This window comes from Palaemon carinicauda, chromosome 16 (genome assembly GCF_036898095.1).
Source record: "Palaemon carinicauda isolate YSFRI2023 chromosome 16, ASM3689809v2, whole genome shotgun sequence".
Taxonomy (NCBI): domain Eukaryota; kingdom Metazoa; phylum Arthropoda; class Malacostraca; order Decapoda; family Palaemonidae; genus Palaemon; species Palaemon carinicauda.
The window spans coordinates 124,199,916-124,226,282 of NC_090740.1; the positions used below are offsets into that span (position 1 = coordinate 124,199,916).

The following is a 26,367-nucleotide window of genomic DNA, read 5'->3' on the forward strand; positions in this document are numbered from 1 at the left end:
GGAGACTGGGCTAGGGTGCTTAGCATGTGTATATATGGTCAGTCTCTATGGCATTTTCCTGCTATAGGGCAGTGTCCCTGTTCCTTGCCACTGACATTCATGGGAGACCTTAAAAAAAAAATAATAAAAAAAGAAGCATAATAGGTATATTCATTTAAGGCTCCGGCATTGAAGGACTCTTTAGCTATGGTAAGAAGCTCTTCTAGAAGGACACTACAAATTCAACCCGTTGTTTTCTAGTCTCGGTTAGTGCCATAGCCTCTGTACCATGGTCTTCCACTGTCTTGGGTAAGAGTTCTCTTGCTCGAGGGTACACTCGGGAACACTATTCTATCTTTTTTCTCTTTCCTTTGTTTTTGTTAAAAAATTTTATAGTTTATGTAAGAGATATTTATTTTAATGGTACTGTTCTTAAAATATTTTATTTTTCCTTGTTTCCTTTCCTCACTGGGCTATTTTCCCTGTAGGAGCCCCTGGGATTATTAGCATCCTGCTTTTCCAACTTGGGTTGTAGCTTAGCAAGTAATAATAATAATAATAATAATAATAATAATAATAATAATAATAATAATATGAAACAAGCAAGCACTATGTCTAAAATGTTTGCATTTTGGTTGATTTTTTCCCAGCGTGCAAATCTTTGATGATTCAACGTCAAGTAGAAAATAGTAATGAAAACAAATCTTATGCATGAAAGTCTACTAGAATATTAGAATAATATTATTCAACAAAAACCCATTGGAAAACTATATCATTGTTTTAGGGCTTGGTCAGTCAATTGACCTCGGCTTCATGGAAGGTTCGGAGTAAAAATATTTATGTTCTTAATAATAAAACCATTATATCAACTATAATAATGATTATTATAATTTTTCTTCTTCTTCTTCTTCTTCTTTTAATTATTATTATTATTATTATTATTATTATTATTATTATTATTATTATTATTATTATTTAGTGCTTACGTAGGGGGTACTGCACCTATTCCATTCTCTAGAATCTAGATGCTTAAGAGAGAGAGAGAGAGAGAGAGAGAGAGAGAGAGAGAGAGAGAGAGAGAGAGAGAGAGAGAGAGAGCACCATTGAGTTTTATATTAAACAGCATAGTATTTTCCGAATAATTTATTATTCTTCATTAATATCTATCAAGCTATTGTGTTTTTAAGAGTACCTGATAACGTTCAAATAAAGATTATAAGAGAAAACAAAAATTTAGCAAAACATCTAGTGATTGGTAATACAATCTCCCCGTATAAACGAATTATAAGACCCTCCTAGCTAACCATAGCCATGTATTAATATATATTCAAACAACTGTATATTCATGAACAAAACATGAACATCTTAATGATTAATAGTTATATTGTATACACTGGTGGAAATCAAAGTTGATTTTACCTTGACACCTTACTCCTATACTTTATTTAAAGGTTTAAAGGCCACTCATGAATGGCAGAGGCAAGGGACAGTTACATTGCCCTATTGAGCAAGACAATGCCCTAGAGACTGACCATGTATTATTATTATCATAATTATTAATTGCTAAGCTACAACCCTAGTTGGAAAAGCAGAATGCTATAAGCACAGTTGCCCCAACAGGGAAAATAGCCCAGTGAGGAAAGGAAACAAGGAAAAATAAAATATTTTAAGAACAGTAACAACATTAGAATAAATATTTCCCATATAGACTATACAGACTTTAGCAAAACGAGAGGAAGAAAAATCAGGTAGAATAGTGTGCCTGAGTGTACCCTCAAGCATGAGAACTCTAACCCAAAACAGTGGAAGACTACTGTACAGAGGCTATGGCACTACTCAAGACTAGAGAACAATGGTTTGATTTTGGAGTGTCCTTCCCCTAGAAGAGCTGCTTACTATAGCTAAAGAGTCTCTTCTACCCTTACAAGAGGAAAGTAACCACTGAAAAATTATAGTGCAGAAGTTAACCCCTTGGATGAAGAAAAATTGTTTGGCAATCTCAGTGTTGTCAAGTGTAGAAGGACAGAGGAGAATCTGTAAAGAATAGGCCAGACTATTCGGTGTATGTGTAGGCAAAGGGAAAAAACCGTAACCAGAGAGAAGGATCCACTGTAGTTCTGTCTGACCAGTCAAAGGACCCCATACCTCTTTAGCGGTAGTATCTCAACGGGTGGCTGGTGCCCTGGCCAACCTACTATATGTATACATATGATCAGCGCCCAAGCCCCCTCTCCACCCAAGCTAGGACCAAGGAGGGCCAGGCAATGGCAGCCTAGCAGATATACTCATATGCTCCCCCCAAAGCCCCCATGCTTAGCTCACAAGGATGGTGAGGTTCCAGCGACCAATGGAGCTAACGGGTTTGAGTGGGACTCGAACCCCAGTCTGGCGTTCACCAGTCAAGGACGTTACCACATATGCCACCACAACCGTTATGTATAGATCCAGCCCCCACCTCCACTCCTGAAAACGTTACTAGAGAGTATAAGCTACATAGAGCCTAATCAGTATATATAGATAAATGATTATTTCAAAACCAAAAAGTAACTATAAAACAACGCTTGATTCAACCTGCTTCACAGAAAAGCCCTTACGCCATGTTTTTTTTAATTTTTTTTATTAAAGGTTGGCCATCGTTGTTCTCACTATCAAACTTTGGCCTTCATTGTTCTCATTATCAAATTTTGGCCTTCATTGTTCTCACTATCAAATTTTGGCCTTCATTGTTCTTGCTATCAAACTTTGGCCTTTATTGTTCTTACTATCAAACGATGGCCTTCATCGTTCTTACTATCAAACGTTGGCCTTCAATATTCTTAATATCAAACTTTGGCCTTCATTGTTCTTACTATTAAACGTTGGCCTTCATTGTTCTTACTATCAAACGTTGGCCTTCACTATTCTTAATATCAAACTTTGGCCTTCATTGTTTTTACTATCAAACATTGGCCTTCATTGCTCTCACTATCAAACTTTGGCCTTCATTATTCTCACAATCAAACATTGGCCTTCATTTTTATCACTATCAAAGGTTAGCCTTCACTATTCTTAATATCAAACTTTGGCCTTTGATGTTCTCACTATCAAATGTTGCCCGTCACTGTTCTTAATATCAAACTTTGGCCTTCACTTCTTCTTACTTTCAAGCGTTGGCCATCACTGTTCTTAATATCAAACTTTGGCCTTCTTTGTTCTTACTTTCAAACGTTGGCCTTCATTATTATTACTATCAAACTTTGGCCTTCACTATTCTTACTATCAAACTTTGGCCTTCATCGTTCTTACTATCAAACGTTTGCCTTCACTATTCTTAATATCAAATTTTGACCTTCATTGCTCTCACTATCAAACGTTGGCCGTCACTGTTCTTACAATCAAATGTTGGCCTTCATTGTTCCCACTATCAAACACCAAATGTTGGCCTTCATCGTTCTTACTATCAAACGTTGGCCTTCACCGTTCTTAATATCAGACTTTGACCTTCACTGTTCTTTCGTGTACTATCAAACGTTGGGCCTACTTGTTCTTACTATCAAACATTGGCCTTCATTGCTCTCACTATCAAACATTGGCCTTCATTGCTCTCACTATCAAACATTGGCCTTCATTGCTCTCACTATTAAACTTTGACCGCCATTGTCCTTACTATCTAATGTTGGCGTTCATTGTTAATATTATCCAACATTGCCTTTCATTGTTCTTACTATCAAACGTTGCCCTTCATTGTTAATATTATCCAACGTTGGCCTTCACTGTTCATACTATCAAACATTACCTTTCATTAATAATACTATCCAACGTTAGCCTTCACTGTTCATACTATCAAACATTACCTTACATTGATAATACTATCCAACGTTAGTCTTCACTGTTTTTACTATCAAACGTTGGCCTTCATTGTTCTATCAAACTTTGGCCTTTATTGTTCTTACTATCAAACGTTGCCCTTCATTGTTAATATTATCCAACGTTGGCCTTCATTGCTCTCACTATCAAAAGTTGGCCTTCACTGTTCTTACAAGCAAATGTTGGCCTTCACTGTTCTTACAAGCAAATGTTGGCCTTCACTGTTCTTACAATCAAATGTTGGCCTTCACTGATCTTACTATCAAATGTTGTATTTCATTGCTCTCGCTAACCTCTTGGAGTAACTAGCCATCCCATCTTAAGAATCCCTGGCTTATACTCTCTGGTAATTAAATAACTGGTTTCTTTCGATTTTCTCTTTCAGTCGATGATAGCTCTTATTCCTCTATCCATGAGTCTGTCAGGCGTCGGTGCATCCTTCCTACTTAAATTCATGAGGAAGTTTATCGGCAAAAAGGTAAGGAATCAAATGTAATTTGAACTTAATTGAATTGTTCTTAAGATATTTAAAAAAATAAAGAAAATTTCTTGTTTGTTAGATTTTTTATACTTATTTTAGTATTCTTCAATGATTGTTTGAACTCGAAGTAAGCTCTATGAGATACGACTTTGCTATAATAGCCTTTGTATTTTTATTTGCTGTGGTTTGATAACTGTAGTTAGTATTGACATTTGGAAATTATTGCATGTATATTTGAATATATATATCTATGTACTTACATAGAAAAAACATATGCATTTACACACACGCATACTGGCACACACAGTTATACTATATATATATATATATATATATATATATATATATATATATATATATATATATATACATATATATATATATATATATATATATATATATATATATCATGTATATATGTATGTATGTATACACACATACATATATATATAAATATATATATATATATATATATATATATATATATATATATTCATGTATATATGTATGTATGTATACACACATACATACATATATATATATATATATATATATATATATATATATGTATGTATGTATTTATATATATATATGTATATATATATATATATATATATATGTATATATAAATAAATATATATATATATATATATATATATATATATGCAAAATCATATAATTCTAACACTTGTTTATTATTATAATGTTAAATTCGTTAACTATACTCTTAATTTATCTACCTCAATAACAATGATTTAATTTCATAATTTCATGCATCATCTTAGTATAATTTAAAAAAGAAACGATGCCTAATAAAAAGGATAGTAAAATATCGCTATAGAACACGCATCCCGAAAGTAGGCCTACTGCCAATTATTTTTTCCTCAACAGGCCTGTGTCGTTGTGGGCATTGTGATTGGCATAGTCGCAGCCACCATCTCTGCCCTGCCATGGATGCCCGAGTGGGCGCTGTATTGCCTGTCCGTTCTGTGGGGCGTTTCGGGATCCTTGCTCGTTGTGCTCTCGTTGGCTTTTACCAGTGATATCATTGGATTGAGGACGGTAAGAGAGAGAGAGAGAGAGAGAGAGAGAGAGAGAGAGAGAGAGAGAGAGAGAGAGTGGTGGTGTTTACCTTTATAAGCTTTATTAAATGTTCAGTATTATATCCCCTGTAGAATAATGAGCAAGTATCTGACTATATATATATATATATATATATATATATATATATATATATATATATATATATATATATATATATATATTTATATATACATATATACATATATATACACATATATATATATATAAAGAGAGAGAGAGAGAGAGAGAGAGAGAGAGAGAGAGAGAGAGAGAGAGAGAGAGAGAGAGAGAGAGAGAGAGAGAGAGAATTATGTATTGCAGAATAAAACGTTTCAGTATAACGATATTTTTTTTTTATATTTCTACCACTAACGAATGTTTCTTCTTCCTTCTAATTCACCCAGGAAAGTTCTTCTTTCGTCTATGGAAGCCTATGTTTCGGGGACAAGATTGTCAACGGTCTGGCCGTCTTTCTTATCCAGGAACTCACCAGGTAAAGACACGATTAATATAAGTTCTGTTGTTGGGGCCTATTGGAAACGTCCCTGCCCAGGTTCGAGTCCCGCTAACGCTTGATAGTTTCTTGTAGTGTCTGCAACCTCACCATCCTTGTGAGCTAAGGATGGGGGTTTTGGAGGAGCCTATAGGTCTCCCTGTTGAGGCATCAGTAGCTATTGCTTGTCCCTCCCTGGTCTTAGCTTGGATGGAGAGGGACTTGGGCGGTAATCAGTTTCTAGGGTATTGTCACTGTCCATTGCCTCTGCCATTCATGAGCTGCATTTAAACCTCTATGTTTAGTCCTGATTTTAATAATACATTAGTTTTTTTTTCTGTCTTTATCAACGAAAATACTGTATATTTTAAACATTTGAAGATAGAACAGTTTTCTTTATAGCAATTCGTTATATTTCCAAGTTGAATTATTCATCTAGGATTAGTCTTTACATTCTTGTATTTCTATATTTGTACAGTGTTTAATTTTATCTATATATACAGCACATGTAGGTGTGTATATATCTATGTTTATATAAGCATTAAATTGAAAATGAAAGGATAATTAAAACGGTTTTAGATGGTTTGATCCTGATGGAAGAATGGTGGATGATTATTTGATAAAAAATATGGTATAATTCTGGGTTGTCAGAAAGCAGGATAGAGAAACCTTAGATGAAGTTGAACAGGTATGGAATTAAAGATCTCGAACATATAAGATTCGACAAACTTTATTATTATTATTATTATTATTATTATTATTATTATTATTACCAGCTAAGCTACAACCCTAGTTGGAAAAGTAAGAGACTAAAATCCCAAGGGTTTAAACAGGAAAAAATAGCCCAGTGAGGAAAGGAAACGAGGAAGAAGGAATGGACAGTCAAAATAAAACATTTTACGAACAGTAACAATATTGAATTAGGTCTTTCATTTATACTCTATAAAAACTTCAAAATCCTGCTGTTGTTTTGTCTGAAGCAATAAAACCTTAGATGTTTTAGTGAAAACGCTATTGCACCATATATAATGTTTATTTCATTCGTTACTGTAATAAATGTTTTATTTGTATCTGGTTTTATGCTTGACAGTGCCAAAAAAATAAGTTTTTTTTTTTGCGGTTTTCTGTCCCCATCTGTTAGATTTTTTTTTGTTTATTTTGCCCTTTACTGATATTCTGGTTTACCTGAGTAAGTTATTATTATTATTATTATTATTATTATTATTATTATTATTATTATTATTATTATTATTGTTGTTGTTGTTGCTATTAGCTAAGCTACAACCCAGGTTGGAAAAGCAAGTTATTATTATTATTTTTGTTGTTGCTATTAGCTAAGCTACAACCCAGGCTGGAAAAGCAAGATTATTATTATTATTATTATTATTATTATTATTATTATTATTAGCTAAGCTACAACCCTAGTTGGAAAACCAGGATGCTATAAGCCTAATGGTTCCAAAAGAAAAATAAATACCATAGCATATTAATTCAGTACCACATAGTATAGCCTTAATGATAATAAACTGTTGTTTTAATTACAGGACAGCGTGTTTGGGCCCTGATTGTTCCAACTACTATCGTCACGTGATGAGTCTCGGGATATTCATCCCACTGATGCTGTGTTTCATCGCCATGTGTCTCATTAGCGGAGAGAGATTAGGCCATACCCGCAGACTTGCCAAAGGTATTCTCCTCTTTTAAACGACCTTGCTTGTCGTTCTCCCGAACTGGGGTTCGAGTCCCGCTCAAACTATAGTCAATTCTTTTTAGTGAGGCAGATTTGCAGAGACTCGGAGGGTTGCCTTTTTAGCTCGGAAATGTTTCCTGAACGCTAGTTGGTTGGACAAGATAATTCTAACCAGTCAGAGAGCGGGAAGCTTTTCCGAGCTAGAAGGGCACCTCCGCGACTCGGTGCTAAAAAAATTGAGTATAGATAGTTTCTTGTAGTGTCTGCAACCTCACCATCCTTTTTGAGGGATTGAGACATCATTGGGCCATACCCGTAGACTTGCCAAAGGTATTGTGAGATCACTTTAAATCAAATGTCCTATTTGAAACGTCCTTGCTTGGCATTCTGACGGTCTGGAGTTCGAGTCCCGTTCAAACTTGATAGTTTCTTGTAGTGACTACAATCTCGCCATCCTTGTGAGTGAAGGGTGGGGGTTTTGGGGGAGTCCATAGGTCTACCTGCTAAGTCATCCGCAGCCACTGTCTGGCCCTCTCTAGTCCTAACTTGGATGGAGAGGGGTCTTGGGTGCTGATCATATGTATATATGATCAGTCTCTAGGGCATTGTCCTGCTAGCTATGGTCCCTGTCCCTTGCCTCTGCCGTTCATAAGTAGCCTTTAAACCATCACATGTTTTTTAAACAAATTATAGAACCTTTGTATAGATAATTTAGTTTTTCTGTGCGTGTAAATTTGATTATTTGACTCAATGGTATAATTACAACCAAGGATATTAATTAGGAAATGATAAAGCATAAATATATAAAATAACCATTCACATAATTGAAAATCCAAAGGCTGAAAACTAGGCTACATTTATTCGACACGGAGTATTTGAACTCCACATTTAGTAAAATGAATAAATATGGTTTGAAAGATGACTAACTTAGTTATTTAAAAGTACGTCTAAATTATGATATTAAAAGTATACGATACTCCAACGTCTCTTTATCTGTAGTTTCTCTCATATTTGAATAAATAGATATTTTAGGCTGGTGACGTTTCTGTGATCTTTTCAAGCTACCTCTGATTGTTAATTAAAAAGATAGTGTTAGGGGGTTGATTTTATAGAGGTAGAACTATTCCTCTTCTTCTTCTTCTTCTTCTTCTTCTTCTTCTTTGTCTACATCTTTTCCCACTTCTATGTGGGGTCGATGTTTTTGGTCAGCTTTCTCCATCTACCTCTGTCCCACACCTCATCACCGGTTAATCCCTTTGATCGAAGGTCATCCTTGATACAGTCCACCCACCCACCTTCGCTTTGGTCTCCCTCTCCTCGTTCCCTGTACCTCCATTTCCATTACTCTCCTCCCAATATACGGCAGGAAAGGCATCCGGCAATTAAAAATAGGCAAAACAACTATGGTCAGTGAGTAAAGGTAGAGCTATTCATAAACTATAATTTATATCTAACTCATTGGTGATATATCTGTCCCAGATAACTGAAATTATTTCTCTTTTGTTTTCCAGCTTATAAAGAGCGTGACGAATCATCCGGTTCCAGCGCTTCTTCGGATTCCAGTGAAATTCTCCTGGCTACAAATACCAACTTGGGTTATGGAACAGTCACTAAAGTTTAAATAGAAGGTTTATTTAAAGTCCAATTTTGAAAGGAAGAGGATTTAGAACGCTATTTGAAAGGATATTCAAGGTGGGCGTACGGATAGTTAAGGATTTGCGAAATGTCTTACGTGATATCCTACATAAAAGTTTAAATGGAACGTTCCTGCAAAGCAGTTGTTGGCTCTATACTTCACGGAACCTAGTCATGTCCATCAGATTTAAGGTCAAGAAAGAAATCTATGATTTATCCTATGAATTTTCTATAAGAAAATAAGATTATGATGACTATTTCTTCCTATTTTTTTTTTCAGATAATTTAGGTTTAGTCTACAAATGACAGTACTGCTGCATGTTATGGAAAACTCTTTTGAATCTCCAGGTTAAATTCGAACTGTTGTAATGAAACATTCGAGTGATTTGTAGCTCAACCTTTTACACATTTGCTCGCTTCATTATGGCCATCTTGTAGGATAAACAGAATTCAAAGGACTACAGTATATGTTAAAATTAATTACCTTCAGGTTAATTCCATTTCTGTCTGTTCAAAGTATCAAGATTCTTTGACATTTGTACTGTCTTTGTTTTAACTACTACTCCCTTTAAATCTGAGTGATCAAACCTAGAAATGATTTACCTCAAGGGAAGACAGGTGCTGCCCTAGGGGTTCCAGCAAATAGTTTCAACGAAGTGAGTTTTATTCGTCAGATTCAATTATTTTTTAGAATTTCTAGATGCCTTCGCAGATGTTAAGTTGATTATTTTTATTAATGAAAACACTGAGTAATAGGTATTGACCATTTCATGAAATTGTGCTGAAATTAAAGAAAACCTAAGTTTTACATTCAAGTTATTTTTACAGTGTTAAGTATTTTATATCTTACTAAATGGATAAAACTAGTTTAGGTGAATTTGCAAAAATCACAGTTATTTGTGATTCAAGGATATGAACAAGAATTCGGTGAAAGGTTATTCAGATTCAATACAAAATAACCATGACAACAATTTAAGACAAGTGTTAGGTGGGATTTGAACCACAGGACACCCGAGGTAGAGAATGAATCTTGGTTTGGAAAAGGTCAAAATTATTGTAAGGACGAGACACACGATAAAATGTTCTTTGTTGAAATTTTCCAAGAAGCTTTTAAACTATTTTGCTCCTCTGTTTCTTTTTTTTTTAATACCATATTTAAGCTTTGATTTTATACGTAGAGTTGAAAGTGTACACGCCTCTTTCTCTCTCTCTCTCTCTCTCTCTCTCTCTCTCTCTCTCTTTCTCTCTCTCTCTCTCTCTCTCTCTCTCTCTCTCTCTCTCTCTCTCTCTCTCTCTCTCTCTCTCTCTTCATAAGGATTTTCTTCTTTTAATTTGATATCTTCTATAGACGATCCATGCCAATTGTTCCCTTCCACTTGAGTTTGATACAAAAGTGAAATTAATTATTACAAGAAATATCAAGATAGGTTTAATATTTCCTAAATTCCAAACATTCCTTCAATCGCCTAAATCGACTCTCCTGGGATTTTAGATGACCAGGACATTTTGTTTATTTTCTTATATAATTATCTTTGTATTTTTCTTGATTTTCTAATGACTGATAAAAAAACACAAACATTATTTTAAGGAGACAAATTGTCGTTAAATACTGCATTCTTGTAAAAGAAAACTATAGTTTAATCCACTTGCAGTAGGCCTACTGCTGCAAAAAGACTGTGAGAGGAAGGGGTGAAATAAACTATGGAACTTTAACAAAAATTTTTGATCTCCAACAATTCAGATTTTGATGTTTTATTTTAAATTTAAGGTCTTAAAAGTCTTATGAATGCAAGAGTTGATGGGAGAAGTACAAGAGGAAGGCCAAGGTTTGGGTGGATGGATGGAGTGAAGAAAGCTCTGGGTGATAGGAGGATAGATGTGGGAGAGGCAAAAGAGCTTGCAAGAATTAGGAATGAATGGTGATTGATTGTGACTCCGACAGGCCCTTCTGCTTCCTCCGGTCGCCTTAGTGACCGCTGAGGTAGCGGCAGTAGAGGAATCGGCATATGAATTTTTCTCCTGCCGTATTTATTGAAGAAGTTACAAAGAAAAGAAAATAAATGATGCTATCAACATCCCCTGTGGTCATGATGACCAACGTCTGTTAGGAGCTAAGTGTGCTAACTGTCTTATGACCACTTATAATAGAGTGAGTAAAAGTGAATATGATACCATGTGCCCACCGATGGAAAAGACTATAACCGTAAAAGACCAATCTCCTTGGTTTGATGGAGAGACTTTGGAAAAGAAGAGAGAAAAAGACGTAAAGAAAGAAAGTGGAATAGGTTAAAACTATAAGTACTTGGGTAGAATACAAAACTGCTGCGTGTCAGTATAACTACCTATTAAGAAGGAAAAAAAGTTAATACTATAAGAGAAAGATCCTCGAAGCAGCAACAGACGTAAATAAGTTATATCGTCTCCTGAATGGTATAATTGGAAATATAAAAGAAAAGAAGCTACCTGATGGATACAGTGACCAGGAACTAACAAATAATTTTCTAGTATTCTTTAGAAACAAAATTGAAAATATAACCAGGTCATTCGTAAATACTTAGCATCAGATTAATGATACACAGACAAAATTAATACGATTTAACAACGACACAAGATGACATCACCAGAATTATCAAGAGAGCAAAGAAAACAAACTGCGCGATCGATCCTATGCCAATATCTGAAGTAATTGGAGAGAGAGGCTTTTCTAGTCTAGCCGAAATAATAATGAGAATAGCAAATGCAAACATTGATGAATGGTTATAGTCACACCAGTTCTGAAAAATGCACTGGACTACCAGGAATTGAGCTCATATAGACCTATTTCAAATTTATCCTTTATCTCAAAAGTGCTTGAATATGTAATTCTTGAACAACTAGTCAGCCACTTAGAAGTAATAGAAGCTTTGCCTGACAACCAATCTGCTTACAGAAAACTATACTCTACGGAGACAGCCATCTGCTCTGTTGTAAATGATATGCTAGAAATGATGGATGAAAATGAATGTGGTATCTTAATTCTGCTTGATCTCAGTGCTGCTTTTGATACAGTTGTGCATGAACTGCTACTAAATGATCTACGGTCCATCGTCGTTGAAGATCAAGCCTTCGAATACCTAAAAGACTACTTAGTTGGTAGAAATCACTGTGTACAAATTGGAAACTCATATTCATCAAAAGAACCCTTAAACAGAGGGGTACCCCATGGGTGTGTACTTGGCCCAATCTTATTCTGCATCTATCGAAAACATTACAAAGGCATGGCGTGAAGTTTAAACTATTTGCAGATGACACACAATTTTACTTCTCCATAAATGATATACATGACACTACTGAAACTCTAAACCGAATCCTTGATAGTGTTAGAGAATGGATGACATTTAAACAACTAAAATTAAATGAGAACAAAACTGAATTCATGGTGGTGGGCAAGAGAAACAGCGTAAAGAAACTTAAGTGATATTCAAATGAACATAAATAATGACTCGGTACCGATATCTAGTAAAGTTCGAGATCTAGGTGTATTTCTTGACTGTAACCTGTCTCTAAATGCCCAAATAAATAATGTAGTAAAAACTGCTGGTTATCATCTAAGAAATATTGCGTTTATAAAAAAAGTACCTAGACGAAAATTCTGTAAAGAAACTTGTATATAAGCTGTGTTATTACCAGGATTAACTACTGCAACTCTATCTATTACAATTTACCAAAAGTGCAACTTAAGAAATTACAAAACATAATAAACAGAGGAGCAAGACTGATAAAAGGTGTCCCAAACAGAGAAAGGATCACCCATATACTAATGGATTTACACAGGCTGCCGATTAAAGCGAGAATTAAATTTAAAATATTTACAATAACCCACCAAGTTATCAGAACCGGGCGTCCAAAATACTTAAGAGAATTGCTACATATGCGCAGCCAACAAATCGTGTCGACACGAGAATTGTTACAGATGGCTTCAAACTGTTGGAACCTAGATATATGTCTACTTTAGGCTCCAGAGCCTTTAAATATGCGGCCCCGAGACTATATGATAAGCTCCCACGAAACATTCGAATGATTGAAGACATTAAGGCTTTCAAGAGGAAACTGAAGACTTTCTTATTTCATGAGTCTTTTGACAGTTACGATTTAACAGTAAATGAAGAATGTGAGACATGAAACGTTAAATACTCTGAACGAACAAGGTAAAACGACAGCGGAGGTCCTGTAGAGAGTGGGGTTCCCTTGCTGTATGGGACCGGAAAAGCAGCCATCAAAGTAAAGTAAGTAAAGTAAAGTATATGTCTCCGTTAAAAAAAAAAAAAAAAAAAAATCTGGAGCTCCTTCCCCAGTAAGCTAGGGCGTTTGAATGTAATTTCAACGAAATTCGGGCTAGTTTTTCCAACAACAGCGCATAACAGCTCGGAACTTCTTCTTGGCGGTTAAGTTCTGTCCTCTGATTGGCTATAACTTCCTCAGCAGTGATTGGTTGTTTTTGCCTTTGTTTACTATAGCTTCACACACACACATATCTAACATCGTAACCAAAACAGTCAATTATTCTTTCGAATAATTTACATATACTTGAAATGTAACAAAACACAAATTACAGTCATGTGCTGTAGTTCTTTCGCTATATAAGCTTGATAGAATAATAGTATTTATTTGCCTATATTAGCCATATGTTACCCAATACTTCACTCAAACCAGCAAACAGAATTAATGAGTCATTCAGACAAGCTACTTCATCCTATATCTTATGACATCACAAAGACATATTTTTCTTAATAAAAATATTTATTTGGTAATTACTGTAGAATTTATCCTTCTCATAAAATATGTTATTAATACATCGTATAATGGACTGTTTATATATACATTCTGAAGAAAATATATGTGTAATTCCCTTATAAACAAAAAATCTAAAGACCCGCCCCTATAGCAAGAGCGTTTAAAGCAGTTAATGGAAATTCGGGCAGGTTTTACGAACAGCAACTTAGAAGTTCCTGGAATTCTCTCATGGCGTGATATTCCCGTCCTCTGATTGGCTGTATCTTCTCAGCTGTGATTGGCTGTTGTCTTTGTTTACAAATTCTCACATACACATCTAACATCATACAGCCACCAATCACAACATAGGACGAAATAGCCAATGAGTCGCCAGATATTTCCCGCTAAGGGAACGCATAAGGTAAGAGGGTTCCTCTGATCTACGGGCTGCTGCTGGCAAACGAGTCAAATTCACACAAGATATTTGTTCAAACGCTCTAGTTAAGGGGCTTTTCTTTAACCGACTTATGATATTTAAGATCCATTTTATTACTAAATTATTGTTTCAAGTTTGTCTCCATAAAATTTGGCTGTTTTTAAGCCATCATTTTTCTGAAATCTGTATAGGCTACTGTTGGTATTTTACCCATACCCTTTATGACAACATTTTTCCTATATGATTTGGTATCATTTGTTGAATTACAATATACTTGAAATGTAGCAAAATACAAATTAAATTTGCTTAATTACTTCACTATTTAAGATCCATGTAATAATAGCGCACTTAAACGAGCAAACAGAAGCAAAGACAAGTTGTGAAATTAATCCTATTCTTGATGGCGTCACACGGACTATTGACTGAATGAAAGTAATGAATTTATCTCTCTAATAAAATGTTATTAAAACATCTTATAAGGGGTTGTCCCTACAACCACAAGTCAAAGCTGAGAAAGAATCACCCAATGAGACGCCAGATATTTCCCGCTAAGGAAATGCATAAGGTGAGAGGGGTCCTCTGGATTATGGGCTGCTATTGGCGAACGAGTTAAATTCACGTGATGCACTTCATTCAAACGCTCTAGCTAAGAGGGGAGCTTTGTTCCATTGGTTTATATGAGATGCTGTTTACGGACGTGTTAAACCTACGCAAGTCATTTCATTCAAACGCTCTACTTAAGGGGTATTTCATCCTAATTAATTTTTATACATATAACGATGATATTTAAGAGGTCTGATAAGAATATTTTCTTATATCTTATAGATATCATTCAAATGTTCATCATTTGAATGGCACTCCAATCTGAAAAACTAGCAACAACAGTGCTAAAATAAAGAGCCAGCATACTAGATCTGGTAAAATAGCAATAACAGAGGAAAATAAATCACTCCACAGCTCCCATGGTCTAAGAAACTAGCAATAGAAAGGCAAAAACCTAGTGCTCACTCATCCTGATATGGTGAAACTGCAACAGGATTACAAAAACAGAGGGTCATCTAGGAATTTGGTCTAGTGGACTAGCAATCATAATGAAATTCAAATGACTAATAGCAGTCTGAACTGGCAAACTAGTAATAATCGCGAAAAAATTCTCTAGTATAAAAAAATCTCAAGTATCATGATCTGGAAAACTAGAGACACAATCCAGAAACTAGTAACCCAATAATATTCCGATTTGGTAAACTAGCAAAATCCAAGACCCACTAACATTCTAATTTAGTGAATTATTACAAAACATTATCAACACCAACATCCCAATCTGGCAAAACTACTACAACGGGAAAAACCCGTGGAACAAAAAACAGGTTTATCTGGCAAAATAACGCACATAAACAAATGTAATTTCTTAAACTTACTTTAACATCAGTATTCCACCACTGATGAAATTACGATCAATACTTGACACAAGCAGGCGACACCAATTCATTTCCAAGATTACTTTGAAATGCCGCAGGCTTTAAATGAAGAATGAATATACCAAGCTATCATTTGAAGAAGCTGCTAGTTACATAAGATGAAAAAAATATGAAAATGGTAAATATCCTAAAAAATATTAATTACATGACAAAGAGCAGTTGTTCTCAACCTCATCTAACCCCTGCATTGTCTGCCTCAAAAAGTGCATGTGGTACAAAAATGCTTGTTTTTTTTTTTTTTTTAAATATACATTTATAATTCTACACGAATTATTTTTACATTGCCCCCGGTAGCTCAAAATCAAAAATAAATCTTATCTAGCAGTTTGAGTTTTCCAATGGGTGGTTTAAACCCACATCCCTCGCCCCTGGTTAGGAACCCCTGACTTAAAGAGAATAGCTTCAGTAGGTAGTAGGTTGGCCAGGGCACCAGCCGCCCGTTGAGATACTACCACTAGAGAGGTATTGGATCCTTTGACTGGCCAGACAGTAATGCATTGGATCCCTCTCTCTGGTCACGGCTTATTTTTTCTTTGCCTACACTTACACAGAATAGTTTGGCCTATTCTTTACATATTCTCGTCTTTCCTCATACACCTGACAACAATGAGATACTTAACACTTCTTCACCCAAGGGGTTAATTACTGTACTGCAATTTGTTCAGTGTACTTTCCTCTTGGTAAGGGTAGAAGAGACTCTTTGGCTGTGGTAAGCAGCTCTTCTAGGAGAAGGACACTCCAATATTAAACCACTGTTCTCTAGTCTTGGGTAGTGCCATAGCCTCTGTACCATGGTCTTCCACTGTCTTGGGTTGGAGTTCTCTTGCTTGAGGGTACACTCAGGCACACTATTCTATCTTATTTTTTTTTCTTCCTCTTGTTTTTTTGAAATGGTGTGTTGGGCAGGCTTAATAGAAGGGCCATGGATGCCTGGTGGTTTATCAAGAGGTTGTCTTTTCCTTTTTCTGATTCTTTTTCTTCTCAAAACCATCCTTACTGTCCTCCCTTCAGTTGAAGTGGCTATCCTGGAGGGTATTTAGCCTTGCATGGTGTATCGGCTCCTCCATGTTGACCAGTTTTTCCGACTTTTTACTATAGTCTATGGGTATCATCAATCACTTTGTTTATAATTCTGTACATATTGTTTTTGTTATAATTCTTGTTAATCTAGTTTTTAAGTATGATATGTCTTTTTTATTTCTATTAATCCTTATGCTGTCTGGAGACATTGAGCGAAATCCAGGACCAGTACGTCCTAGATTTCGTCAATGTCGTCTTCTGTATTGCAATATTCGTGGTCTTCATGCAAATATCCAAGACCTTACAGTTGCGTCCAGACAGTATGATATTCTTTTGTGCTCAGAAACTTTGGTTTCTAATATGAGGCACTCATCTGAGCTCCTTATAACTGGTTTTAAGAAGCCAATAATGTTGAAACGTGATGCCATCCCTAGGGCCAGGGGAATGGCGGTGTATATTAGGACCGAGTACCCTGCTTCTCATAAGTCCTGCTATCAATGTGGATGTCATGAGATTCAGGTAATAAAAGTTTGTGGCAGGCATAACAACTTTTATTTATGTTCGATCTACCGGAATCCAGACATGGATGATTCTATCTTCGATTGTCTTCTTACCATTATGGCTAAGATACAAGAAGATGATAGAAAGGCTTCTTTTGTCTTTGTTGGTGATTTTAATGCTCACCATAGGGAGTGGTTAAGTTCCATCTCTCCTACCGATCGCCATGGCTTAAGAGCTTTAGACTTTGCCTCTGAATCAGGCTGTGAGCAAATCATAAATGAAGCTACTCACAGGTCTGGTAATTGCTTGGACCTCGTATACACTGACTCCCCTGGCGTTATAACTGGTAAGGTTGGTTCTCCAGTCGGGACATCTGATCATGCCTTAATTTCATTATTAGTGAAGACTGAGCAGCCTGTCCCTGATATATCATATTCTTGTAAAATTTATATGAAATCCCAAGCAGACTGGAATGGGATTTTACATGATCTTTTGTGCTTGAATTGGTCACAATTATATAATAGTGTAGATCCTGTTGTCCCTTTGAATGAGAATCTAGTCAACATAATTGATAGGCGTATCCCTTCTCGTGTGCTAAGGTACCGAGTGAAGGACAAACCGTGGTTCAATGATGATTGTAGACGTGCTTTTTTGGAGAAGCAGGAGGCCTATCAACTTTGGAAGGGTAACAGATCAGATTTGACCTGGAACAACTATACTCAGCTTCGAGCTTTTGCTCAGAGAGTTTATGCCTCAACTGAAAAGGAGTACAATTTAACCATAAAAGAAACACTTTCTGGTACAACTCAGGAACATAAATGGTGGTCTACCCTTAAATCTGCACTCTTTGGTGTAGATGCAACAGTTCCTCCTTTACTTAAACCAGATGGCTCAGTCACTCACTGTCCAAAGGAAAAGGCAACCCTTTTGGCTGATGTTTTTGACAGTAAACAGAGTAATGAAAAACTTGAACTTCCTCATTCCTGTTTTCCTGAGGCTAAACTAACTAGTTTAGCTTTTCGATCTCGTGAGATTAAAGCTCTGTTGATGGACCTTGATGCTTATGGAGGTGTAGACCCAAATGGTATTTTTCCTTTGTTTTTTATAAAGACAGCAGATTTCTTAGCTCCAAAGTTATCTGTTATTTTGCGCAAGTTAGCAAGAAGAGGAGCTTTTAGCACTAGTTGGAGAATTGGTAATGTTACTCCTCTATGTAAATGTGTTTGTGGTAGCTCAAGTCCCACTGATTACCGCCCAATTTCCATAACTCCCATATTATCTAAAGTTTTTGAACGTCTTCTGGCAAAACGTCTTAATAGGTTTGCTGAAGGTAATCATCTACTCCCTAGTTTGCAATTTGGTTTTCGTAAAGGCCTTGGAGCATGTGATGCCCTTCTTACAATCTCCAATGCTGTACAGAAATCCCTTGATTGTGGTCGGGAAGTTCGTATGACTGGCCTTGATTTTAGTGCTGCCTTTGACCGTGTTAATCATGAGGCCCTTGTTTTCAAACTGAAACAGTTGGGAGTGGGTGGGTCGTTTCTTAGCATTATTATTGATTTTTTAAGTAATAGATCTCAAAGAGTTGTTGTTGATGGGCACCATAGTGATTATAGGAATGTGATATCCGGTGTTCCACAGGGTAGTGTTCTTGGCCCATTATTTTTTATACTATATACACATGACATGTGGTTTGGCCTAGAAAACAAGCTTGTTGCATATGCAGATGATGCTACTCTCTTTGCATCAATTCCATCCCCTGAATGTAGATCTAGGGTTGGTGAATCCCTTAATAGAGATTTAGCTAGAATTAGTGCATGGTGCAAATTATGGGGTATGAAGTTGAATCCTAACAAAACTCAAAGTATGATTGTAAGTAGGTCAAGGACGGTGGTTCCTCAACATCCGGATCTCAGTATTGATAATGTTTCTTTAAATATGTATGACTCTTTCAAAATTTTAGGTGTGATTCTCGACAGTAAATTTACTTTTGAGAAACATATAAGGTCTGTGTCTTCTTCAATTTCACAAAAAATAGGCTTATTGAGAAAGTCTTTAAAGATTTTCGGTGATCAATCTATTCTGAAGAAGTGTTTTAATTCTTTCATTCTACCTTGTTTTGAGTATTGTTCTCCTGTCTGGTCTTCAGCTGCTGATTCTCATCTTAATTTGTTGGACAGAAACTTACGGTCTATTAAATTTCTTATTCCTGATCTAGATATTAATCTCTGGCACCGTCGTTCAATTAGTTCATTATGCATGTTGCATAAGATTTTTCACAACTCTGACCATCCTTTACATTCAGATCTCCCTGGACAATTCTATCCTGTTCGTAATACTAGGCAGGCAGTTAATTCTAATAGCCAGGCCTTCTCCATCACGAGGCTCAATACTACGCAGTACTCTAGAAGTTTTATTCCAGCTGTGACCAAGTTGTGGAATGATCTTCCTAATCGGGTGGTTGAATCAGTAGAACTTCAAAAGTTCAAAGTTGGAGCAAATGCTTTTTTGTTGACCAGGCGGACATAGTCTTTTTATAGTTTATTTATGACATATTTGTTTTTGATGTTGTTGATAGTTTATTATATGACATGTCTGTTTTGACGTTGTTTCTTATTTTAGAATGATTTATTGTTAATTTGTTCTCTTCATTTATTTATTTCCTTATTTCCTTTCCTCACTGGGCTATTTTTCCCTGTTGGAGCCCCTGGGCTTATAGCATCTTGCTTTTCCAACTAGGGTTGTAGCTTGGATAGTAATAATAATAATAAATAATAATAATATCCTTCCATGGTTTACGGGCGAAGATGTAACCCATTAAAACTTTCGTGTGTTCATGGGCGTGGCTTACAAAGGATTGCATCATAGGATGGGTGCCTGACGTACGTTGCGTTACGTAGTCAATGACATGCTAACGAGAGAGTGAGAGAGAGAGAGAGAGAGAGAGAGATTTTGTTTTAATCCATTTATTGCACCCCTTGGCGTCAGATATTTGAATATATGGTAACAATAGTATTGTTTACAACTATACAATGATTAAGTTATGCCAAAATAATACAAAATAAAGTTTAGACAGACATTTAAGTACATATTAAGAATAATATTGTTCACATCTATATATTAAAGGTTATACAAAGGAATTCATATGGATTACAAAATAAAATTTAGTTTGACTTCGTAGGTAGGTTGTACCTATCTTTAGTTTCTATTACAAGTATTACAACACAGTTAATTTAATAAAGAAAGAGAGAGAGAGAGAGAGAGAGAGAGAGAGAGAGAGAGAGAGAGAGAGAGAGAGAGAGAGAGAGATTTTCAAACTTTTGTTGGATTCTTTTCATTTGACTTTTATGCGTATTGTATATAAGTAAGTGTCCGTCAACTGATTTACGGGAAAAATGACACAAGACAATTCACCGCATGACATTATTGCCCTTATATATATTTTCCTAAAGTTATCCTTGTAAAGTTTATCACAGAAATCACCAAGAGTAACGATTAGCCTTCGCTCTGCAGTATTTACCATTTAAAGGTTTAAAGGATACTCATGAATGGCAGAGGCAAGGGACAGTGACATTGCCCTATCAAGCAGGACAATGCCCTAGAGACTGACCATATATACTTATGATCAGCGGCCAAACCCCTTCTCCACCCAAGCTAGGACCAAGGAGGGTCAAGTAATGGCTGCCAATAACTCAGCAGATAGACCTATAGGCTCCCCCAAACCCCCCATCCTTAGCTCACTAGAATGGTGAGGTTGCAGCGACCGAAGGAACTAACGAGTGTTAGCGGGACTGGAACCCTAGTCTGGCGTTCACCAGTCAGGGACGTTCCCACATTAGCATTCTGAGATAACGACGTTATATTGTGAGATTAGAAGACTTTTGCTATGGACAGTCATGGTATACACCACTGTTGGCGACCTAATATCATATGAATAGAACATTCCTCGCGTGTCCTCTTGCAAAATGTCACGCTGATCAGCATCATTATAAAAGGACTTGAATGCAAAGAGACATTTTTGCTAGCATTGTGCAAACCTTTTCCTTAGTAAAATCTGGTTTGTTAATCCTCATTCCTTACTGAAGAAGAGGAAAAGACAAAGCAAAGGGCCAGAGGCAAAAACAAAACTTTTCCTACATCTTATCTTGTATCGGCGTCAATGACCTTAGATGTCAGGATGCCCGAAAACTTAAAAATCAATCAATCAAACTCCTCATCTTGTTCCTCTCACATAGATATTATTATTTTCATCCTCTGCTTTCATTTTGAAACGGCCCTCTAGTCAATCCTATTGGTCTAAAGCTGACTGGGATATGTCGTTACTTATATTCAATTTTTAAATAAATTTTTCATATTTTTTCTTGTACTCGGAGCCTTTTATGATGATTGAAAAATCAGAAGAGGTATACAGTGAGCACTATTATTATTATTATTATTATTATTATTATTATTATTATTATTATTATTATTATTATTATTATTATTATCATTATTATTATCATTTGCTAGGCTACAACCCTAGTTTGAAAAGCAGGATGCTATAAGCTGATGGGCCCCAACAGGGAAAATCTTGGTTTAAACTTTATTTATCCATGCTAGTGTTAGAAGAATTTTTATAGCTTTTGTGTTTTATTTTTTTTTATCAAATTATAGGACAAAAATCTTATATTATATTCTTCCCTTTTCAGATAGCCAGTAAAATGCAGCTTCAGCTAAGAGGATGGTGTTCCTGCTATGCTTGATTTATTTTGATGATTTCATTGGATAAGCTGGTCAAATATTCAGTAAGTAGCTTACATTGGTAACCCATTATAATTTTACATTATAGGTTACAATAGTCTCCAGACTATGGTTTTAGAATATTACTAACGTGCTCATTATTAAATGTTTCATAAAACTACATTTATGATATTCCAAAACCTATTTTCCCAATTAGTATCTGATGTACCAATGTATTATTATTATTATTATTATTATTATTATTATTATTACTTGCTAAGCTACAACCATAGTTGGAAAAGCAGGATGCTATAAGCCCAGGGGCTCCAACAGGGAAAATAGCCCATTGAGGAAAGGAAACAAGGAAGAATTAAATATTTAAAAAACAGAATCAACATTAAATTAAATATCTCCTCTATAAACTATAAAAACTTTAACAAAATAATTGGAAGAGAAATAAGATAGAATAGTGTGCCCGAGTGTACCCTCTAGCAAGAGCAGTCTAACTAAAGACAGTGGAAGACCATGGTATCCCAACAGATTACTAACATACAAATTGTATTCGAAATTCGCATTTTTACCGAATTCACATGCATCACTATTGTCGTTACTGCCACAGTTACTACATCGTTGTAGCATCTAGCGTGAACTTCGCACGCATGCACATTGCAGAACTTCACCTTGAAGTTCCCTGAACGGAGACAAGCTCCACCTTGCAGTACGACATTTTTCCCTCTCTTCGTCTCGACTAGCTCACGTCGGCAGTTCGAGCTCATCTTCACTTAATTAGAAAGTCGCCGTGTTATTGTTTTGTAGTCGAAGCACGATTGCAGTACGTCGCTTTACGTACCCGATCCTCACGTGGTCTGCACGGGAAACATTAGTTTTCCTTACTTTGATTTAAAATTATTGAAATGTATGATTTTTCCATTATCTGCTATTTTTGAACAGTGCTATTTAGAAACTTAGTGAAATATTGTGTACGTACTAATCAGGATTTGGTAATTGAAAGAAAAATGCGTGAGATATTCGGATAAGGGTAAGTGAATTTAATTAATATTTATTGGTATTTACCTTTTTTATAAAAGCTTTATTAATATTATTATTATTATTATTATTATTATTATTATTACTACTACTACTTGCCAAGCTAAAACCCTAGCTGGAAAAGCAGGATGCCATAAGCCCAAGGGCTCTAATAGGGAAAATAGTCCAGTGAAGAAACAAGAAAATAAAATATTTCAAGAACATTAATAACATTAAAATAAAAATTTTCTACATAAACTATAAAAACATTAACAAAACAAAAGGATGAGAAACAAGATAGAATAGTGTGCCCGAGTGTACCCTTAAGAAAGAGAACTGTAACCCAAGACAGTTGAAGACTATGTAAATTGCTTTATATCTCTTAACTTAATTGAATGCTTACTATCTTCTATATGGAGACTGGGTACGTTCTATACACGGAAATACACTTTTGCATAGGAACTTAAAATAGATGAAAACCATTCCAAACGTATTTTCGTAAGGACGGGAAATCAAGAATCAAGAAATAACAAGATTGCTACTTGAGTACCTGTTGAAGTCTCTTTCGCCAAGTGATTACTTGTACAACTGCATATTCTTATCAAATAAATTTCTATAGTATCTGTATTTAATATTTACTTCTAGCATTACAAAAATCAATATTTCCATTTTTCCTATTCAATACAAAAAAAACATAGCCAACTTTTTATATCATACTGCATTTATTCAAGTGCAATAATGTTCCAGGGGAAGTCAAGAGCAGGGGTGGTCAAAGTCTAAGGAAGTCTGTGGATAACAAGGTGGATAAATGGTCAAGTAAATATAGAAATATCTGTATGTTTTTGGTATCATTGAATAATATATAAATATATATATATATATATATATATATATATATATATATATATATATGTGTGTGTGTATATATATATATATATATATATATATATATGTGTGTGTGTGTGTGTGTATATATAAGCATATAAATAGGTATATGTATATCTAATTAGCTTTATATATATATATATATATATATATATATATGTGTGTGTGTGTGTGTGTGTATACATATATATGTGTATATATTAGCATATAAATAGGTATATGTATATCTAATTAGCTTTATATATATATATATATATATATATATATATATATATATATATATATGTATATACATATTTATGGTCTTCAGGGACACCTGTAACATAGACAGAAACTTTTGAATCTACCTTTCCATTATCCTCACCATTCCATGGGCTTTGACCACCGATAGTGTATATATTTCCTCTTAAGCGTAATTGTACAATTCAAAAACAAATGCAGTATAGTATAACAAAATAGCAATTATGATTTTTGTAATACTCTAGAAAATTATTGGTATGGAATACGCAGTTGTGCAAGTAATCATAAATACTCAGCATGGTGATAGAGACTTCAACAGGTACACAAGTAGCAATCTTTCTTTCGCGTGGATCATTTTTCAAACAATCAAGTAGGACTCTGCAGAAAGAATAACTTGTTTATTTATTCTATAGATTATTTTAGGAAAAGGGTTAACGACAATACGAATAAGCAACATTATTGGCGAATAAAGACAATTACATATGCGTCATATATAACTTGTGATGATTTTCTCAGATTAATATGACAATAACAGTCAGTATTATGCCAAAAGTTTCTATTTAATTCATATATATATATATATATATATATATATATATATATATATATATATATATATATATATATATGTGTGTGTGTGTGTGTGTGTGTGTGTTCCCATATTTATTGAACCAGTTAAGACTGATAATGAGGTTAAGTAGACTGACACATTTGAGACTGATATTACATTGATTTCTGTTTAATTCATATATATATATCTTTATGATATTTTGTTCCAATATTTATTGAACCAGTTAAGACTGATAATGAGGTTAAGTACTTTGACCTATTGGTTTATGTATTTGAGACTGATATGACTTTGATGTGTAACCCCTGCCTTAAACGAGGTAAATTTTCTGTCCCCGTTCAACCAACTACCGACTTAATATTTTCTATGACCAAAGAACAATAATATACCCTTCCATATTCAGAATTGTTCGTTCGGGAAGTTAGCTAATCCAGCTGCTAGAAATTAATGAAAGATAATTTTATAATATCATGAATTCGACTGTTATAGTAATTATATAATTTTGTGAAAAGAAATAATTAGGGAATATCTTGAATATGACTGACAGTAATTATATAATTTTGTGAAAAGAAATTATTAGGGAATATCTTGAATATGACTGACAGTAATTATATAATTCTGAGAAAAAAAATAGGGAATATCGTGAATATGAATGTAATGGTAATTATATAATTTTGTGAAAAAATAATTAGGGAATATTATGAATACGACTTTAATAGTTATTTTATAATTTTGTGAAAAAATAATTAGGGAATATCATTAACATGAATGTAATAGCAATTATATAATTTTGGGAAAAAAAATAGATAGGGAATATCATAAATATGAATGTAATTGTAATTATATACTTTTGTGAGAAAAATAATTAAATATGAATACGACTTTAATAGTGATTATATAATTTTGTGAAACATAAATCATTAGGTAATATCAGGATTATAAATGTAACAGTAATTATATAATTTTGTGTAAAGAATAATTAGGGAATATCATGAATACGACTGTAATATTAATTATATAATTTTGTGAAAAAAAAAAACAATTGGGGAATATCATGAATATGGATGTAACAGAAATTATATAATTTTGAAAACAAAAATAATTAGGGAATATCATGAATATGACTAACGGTAATTATAGAATTTTGTGAAAAAAAAAATATTTAGAGAATATCATGAATATGGATATAACAGAAATTATATAACATTGGAAAAGAAATAATTAGGGAATATCATGATTATGGTTGTAATAGTAATTATATAATTTTGAAAACAAAAATAATTAGGGAATATCATGAATATGACTAACGGTAATTGTATAATTTTGTGAAAGAAAAAATTTATGAAATATCAAGAATATAAATATAACAGTAATTATATAATTTTATAAAAAAAAAAATAAATAATTAGGGACTATAATGAATACGGCTATAGCAGTAATTATTGAATTTCCTGAGAAAAAAATCCAAAATGAAGAGCAAAGTCGAAATATAAATCCGAAATCGATATAAAATTCCTATGACTCTAGAATTTGGA

The 26,367-nt window shown here is 34.4% G+C and overlaps 2 protein-coding genes across 2 annotated transcripts in view; both read left to right on the top strand.

Moving 5' to 3' along the window:
* The window catches only part of LOC137655852 (major facilitator superfamily domain-containing protein 12-like), a 29,084-nt gene extending 18,882 nt beyond the window's left edge, over positions 1-10,202 (top strand). The window contains exons 9-13 of the mRNA XM_068390031.1: positions 4,211-4,303; positions 5,198-5,368; positions 5,794-5,882; positions 7,427-7,569; positions 9,084-10,202. Coding sequence (XP_068246132.1) covers positions 4,211-4,303; positions 5,198-5,368; positions 5,794-5,882; positions 7,427-7,569; positions 9,084-9,193 — 606 coding nt within the window. The 3' untranslated portion in view covers positions 9,194-10,202. The remainder of the gene's footprint in view (positions 1-4,210; positions 4,304-5,197; positions 5,369-5,793; positions 5,883-7,426; positions 7,570-9,083) is intronic.
* A 12,721-nt stretch (positions 10,203-22,923) lies between these two features.
* LOC137655853 (zygotic gap protein knirps-like) overlaps positions 22,924-26,367 on the top strand; it is a 59,368-nt gene continuing 55,924 nt past the window's right edge. The window contains exon 1 of the mRNA XM_068390032.1: positions 22,924-23,152. The gene's annotated coding sequence lies outside the window, so the exon portion shown is untranslated. The remainder of the gene's footprint in view (positions 23,153-26,367) is intronic.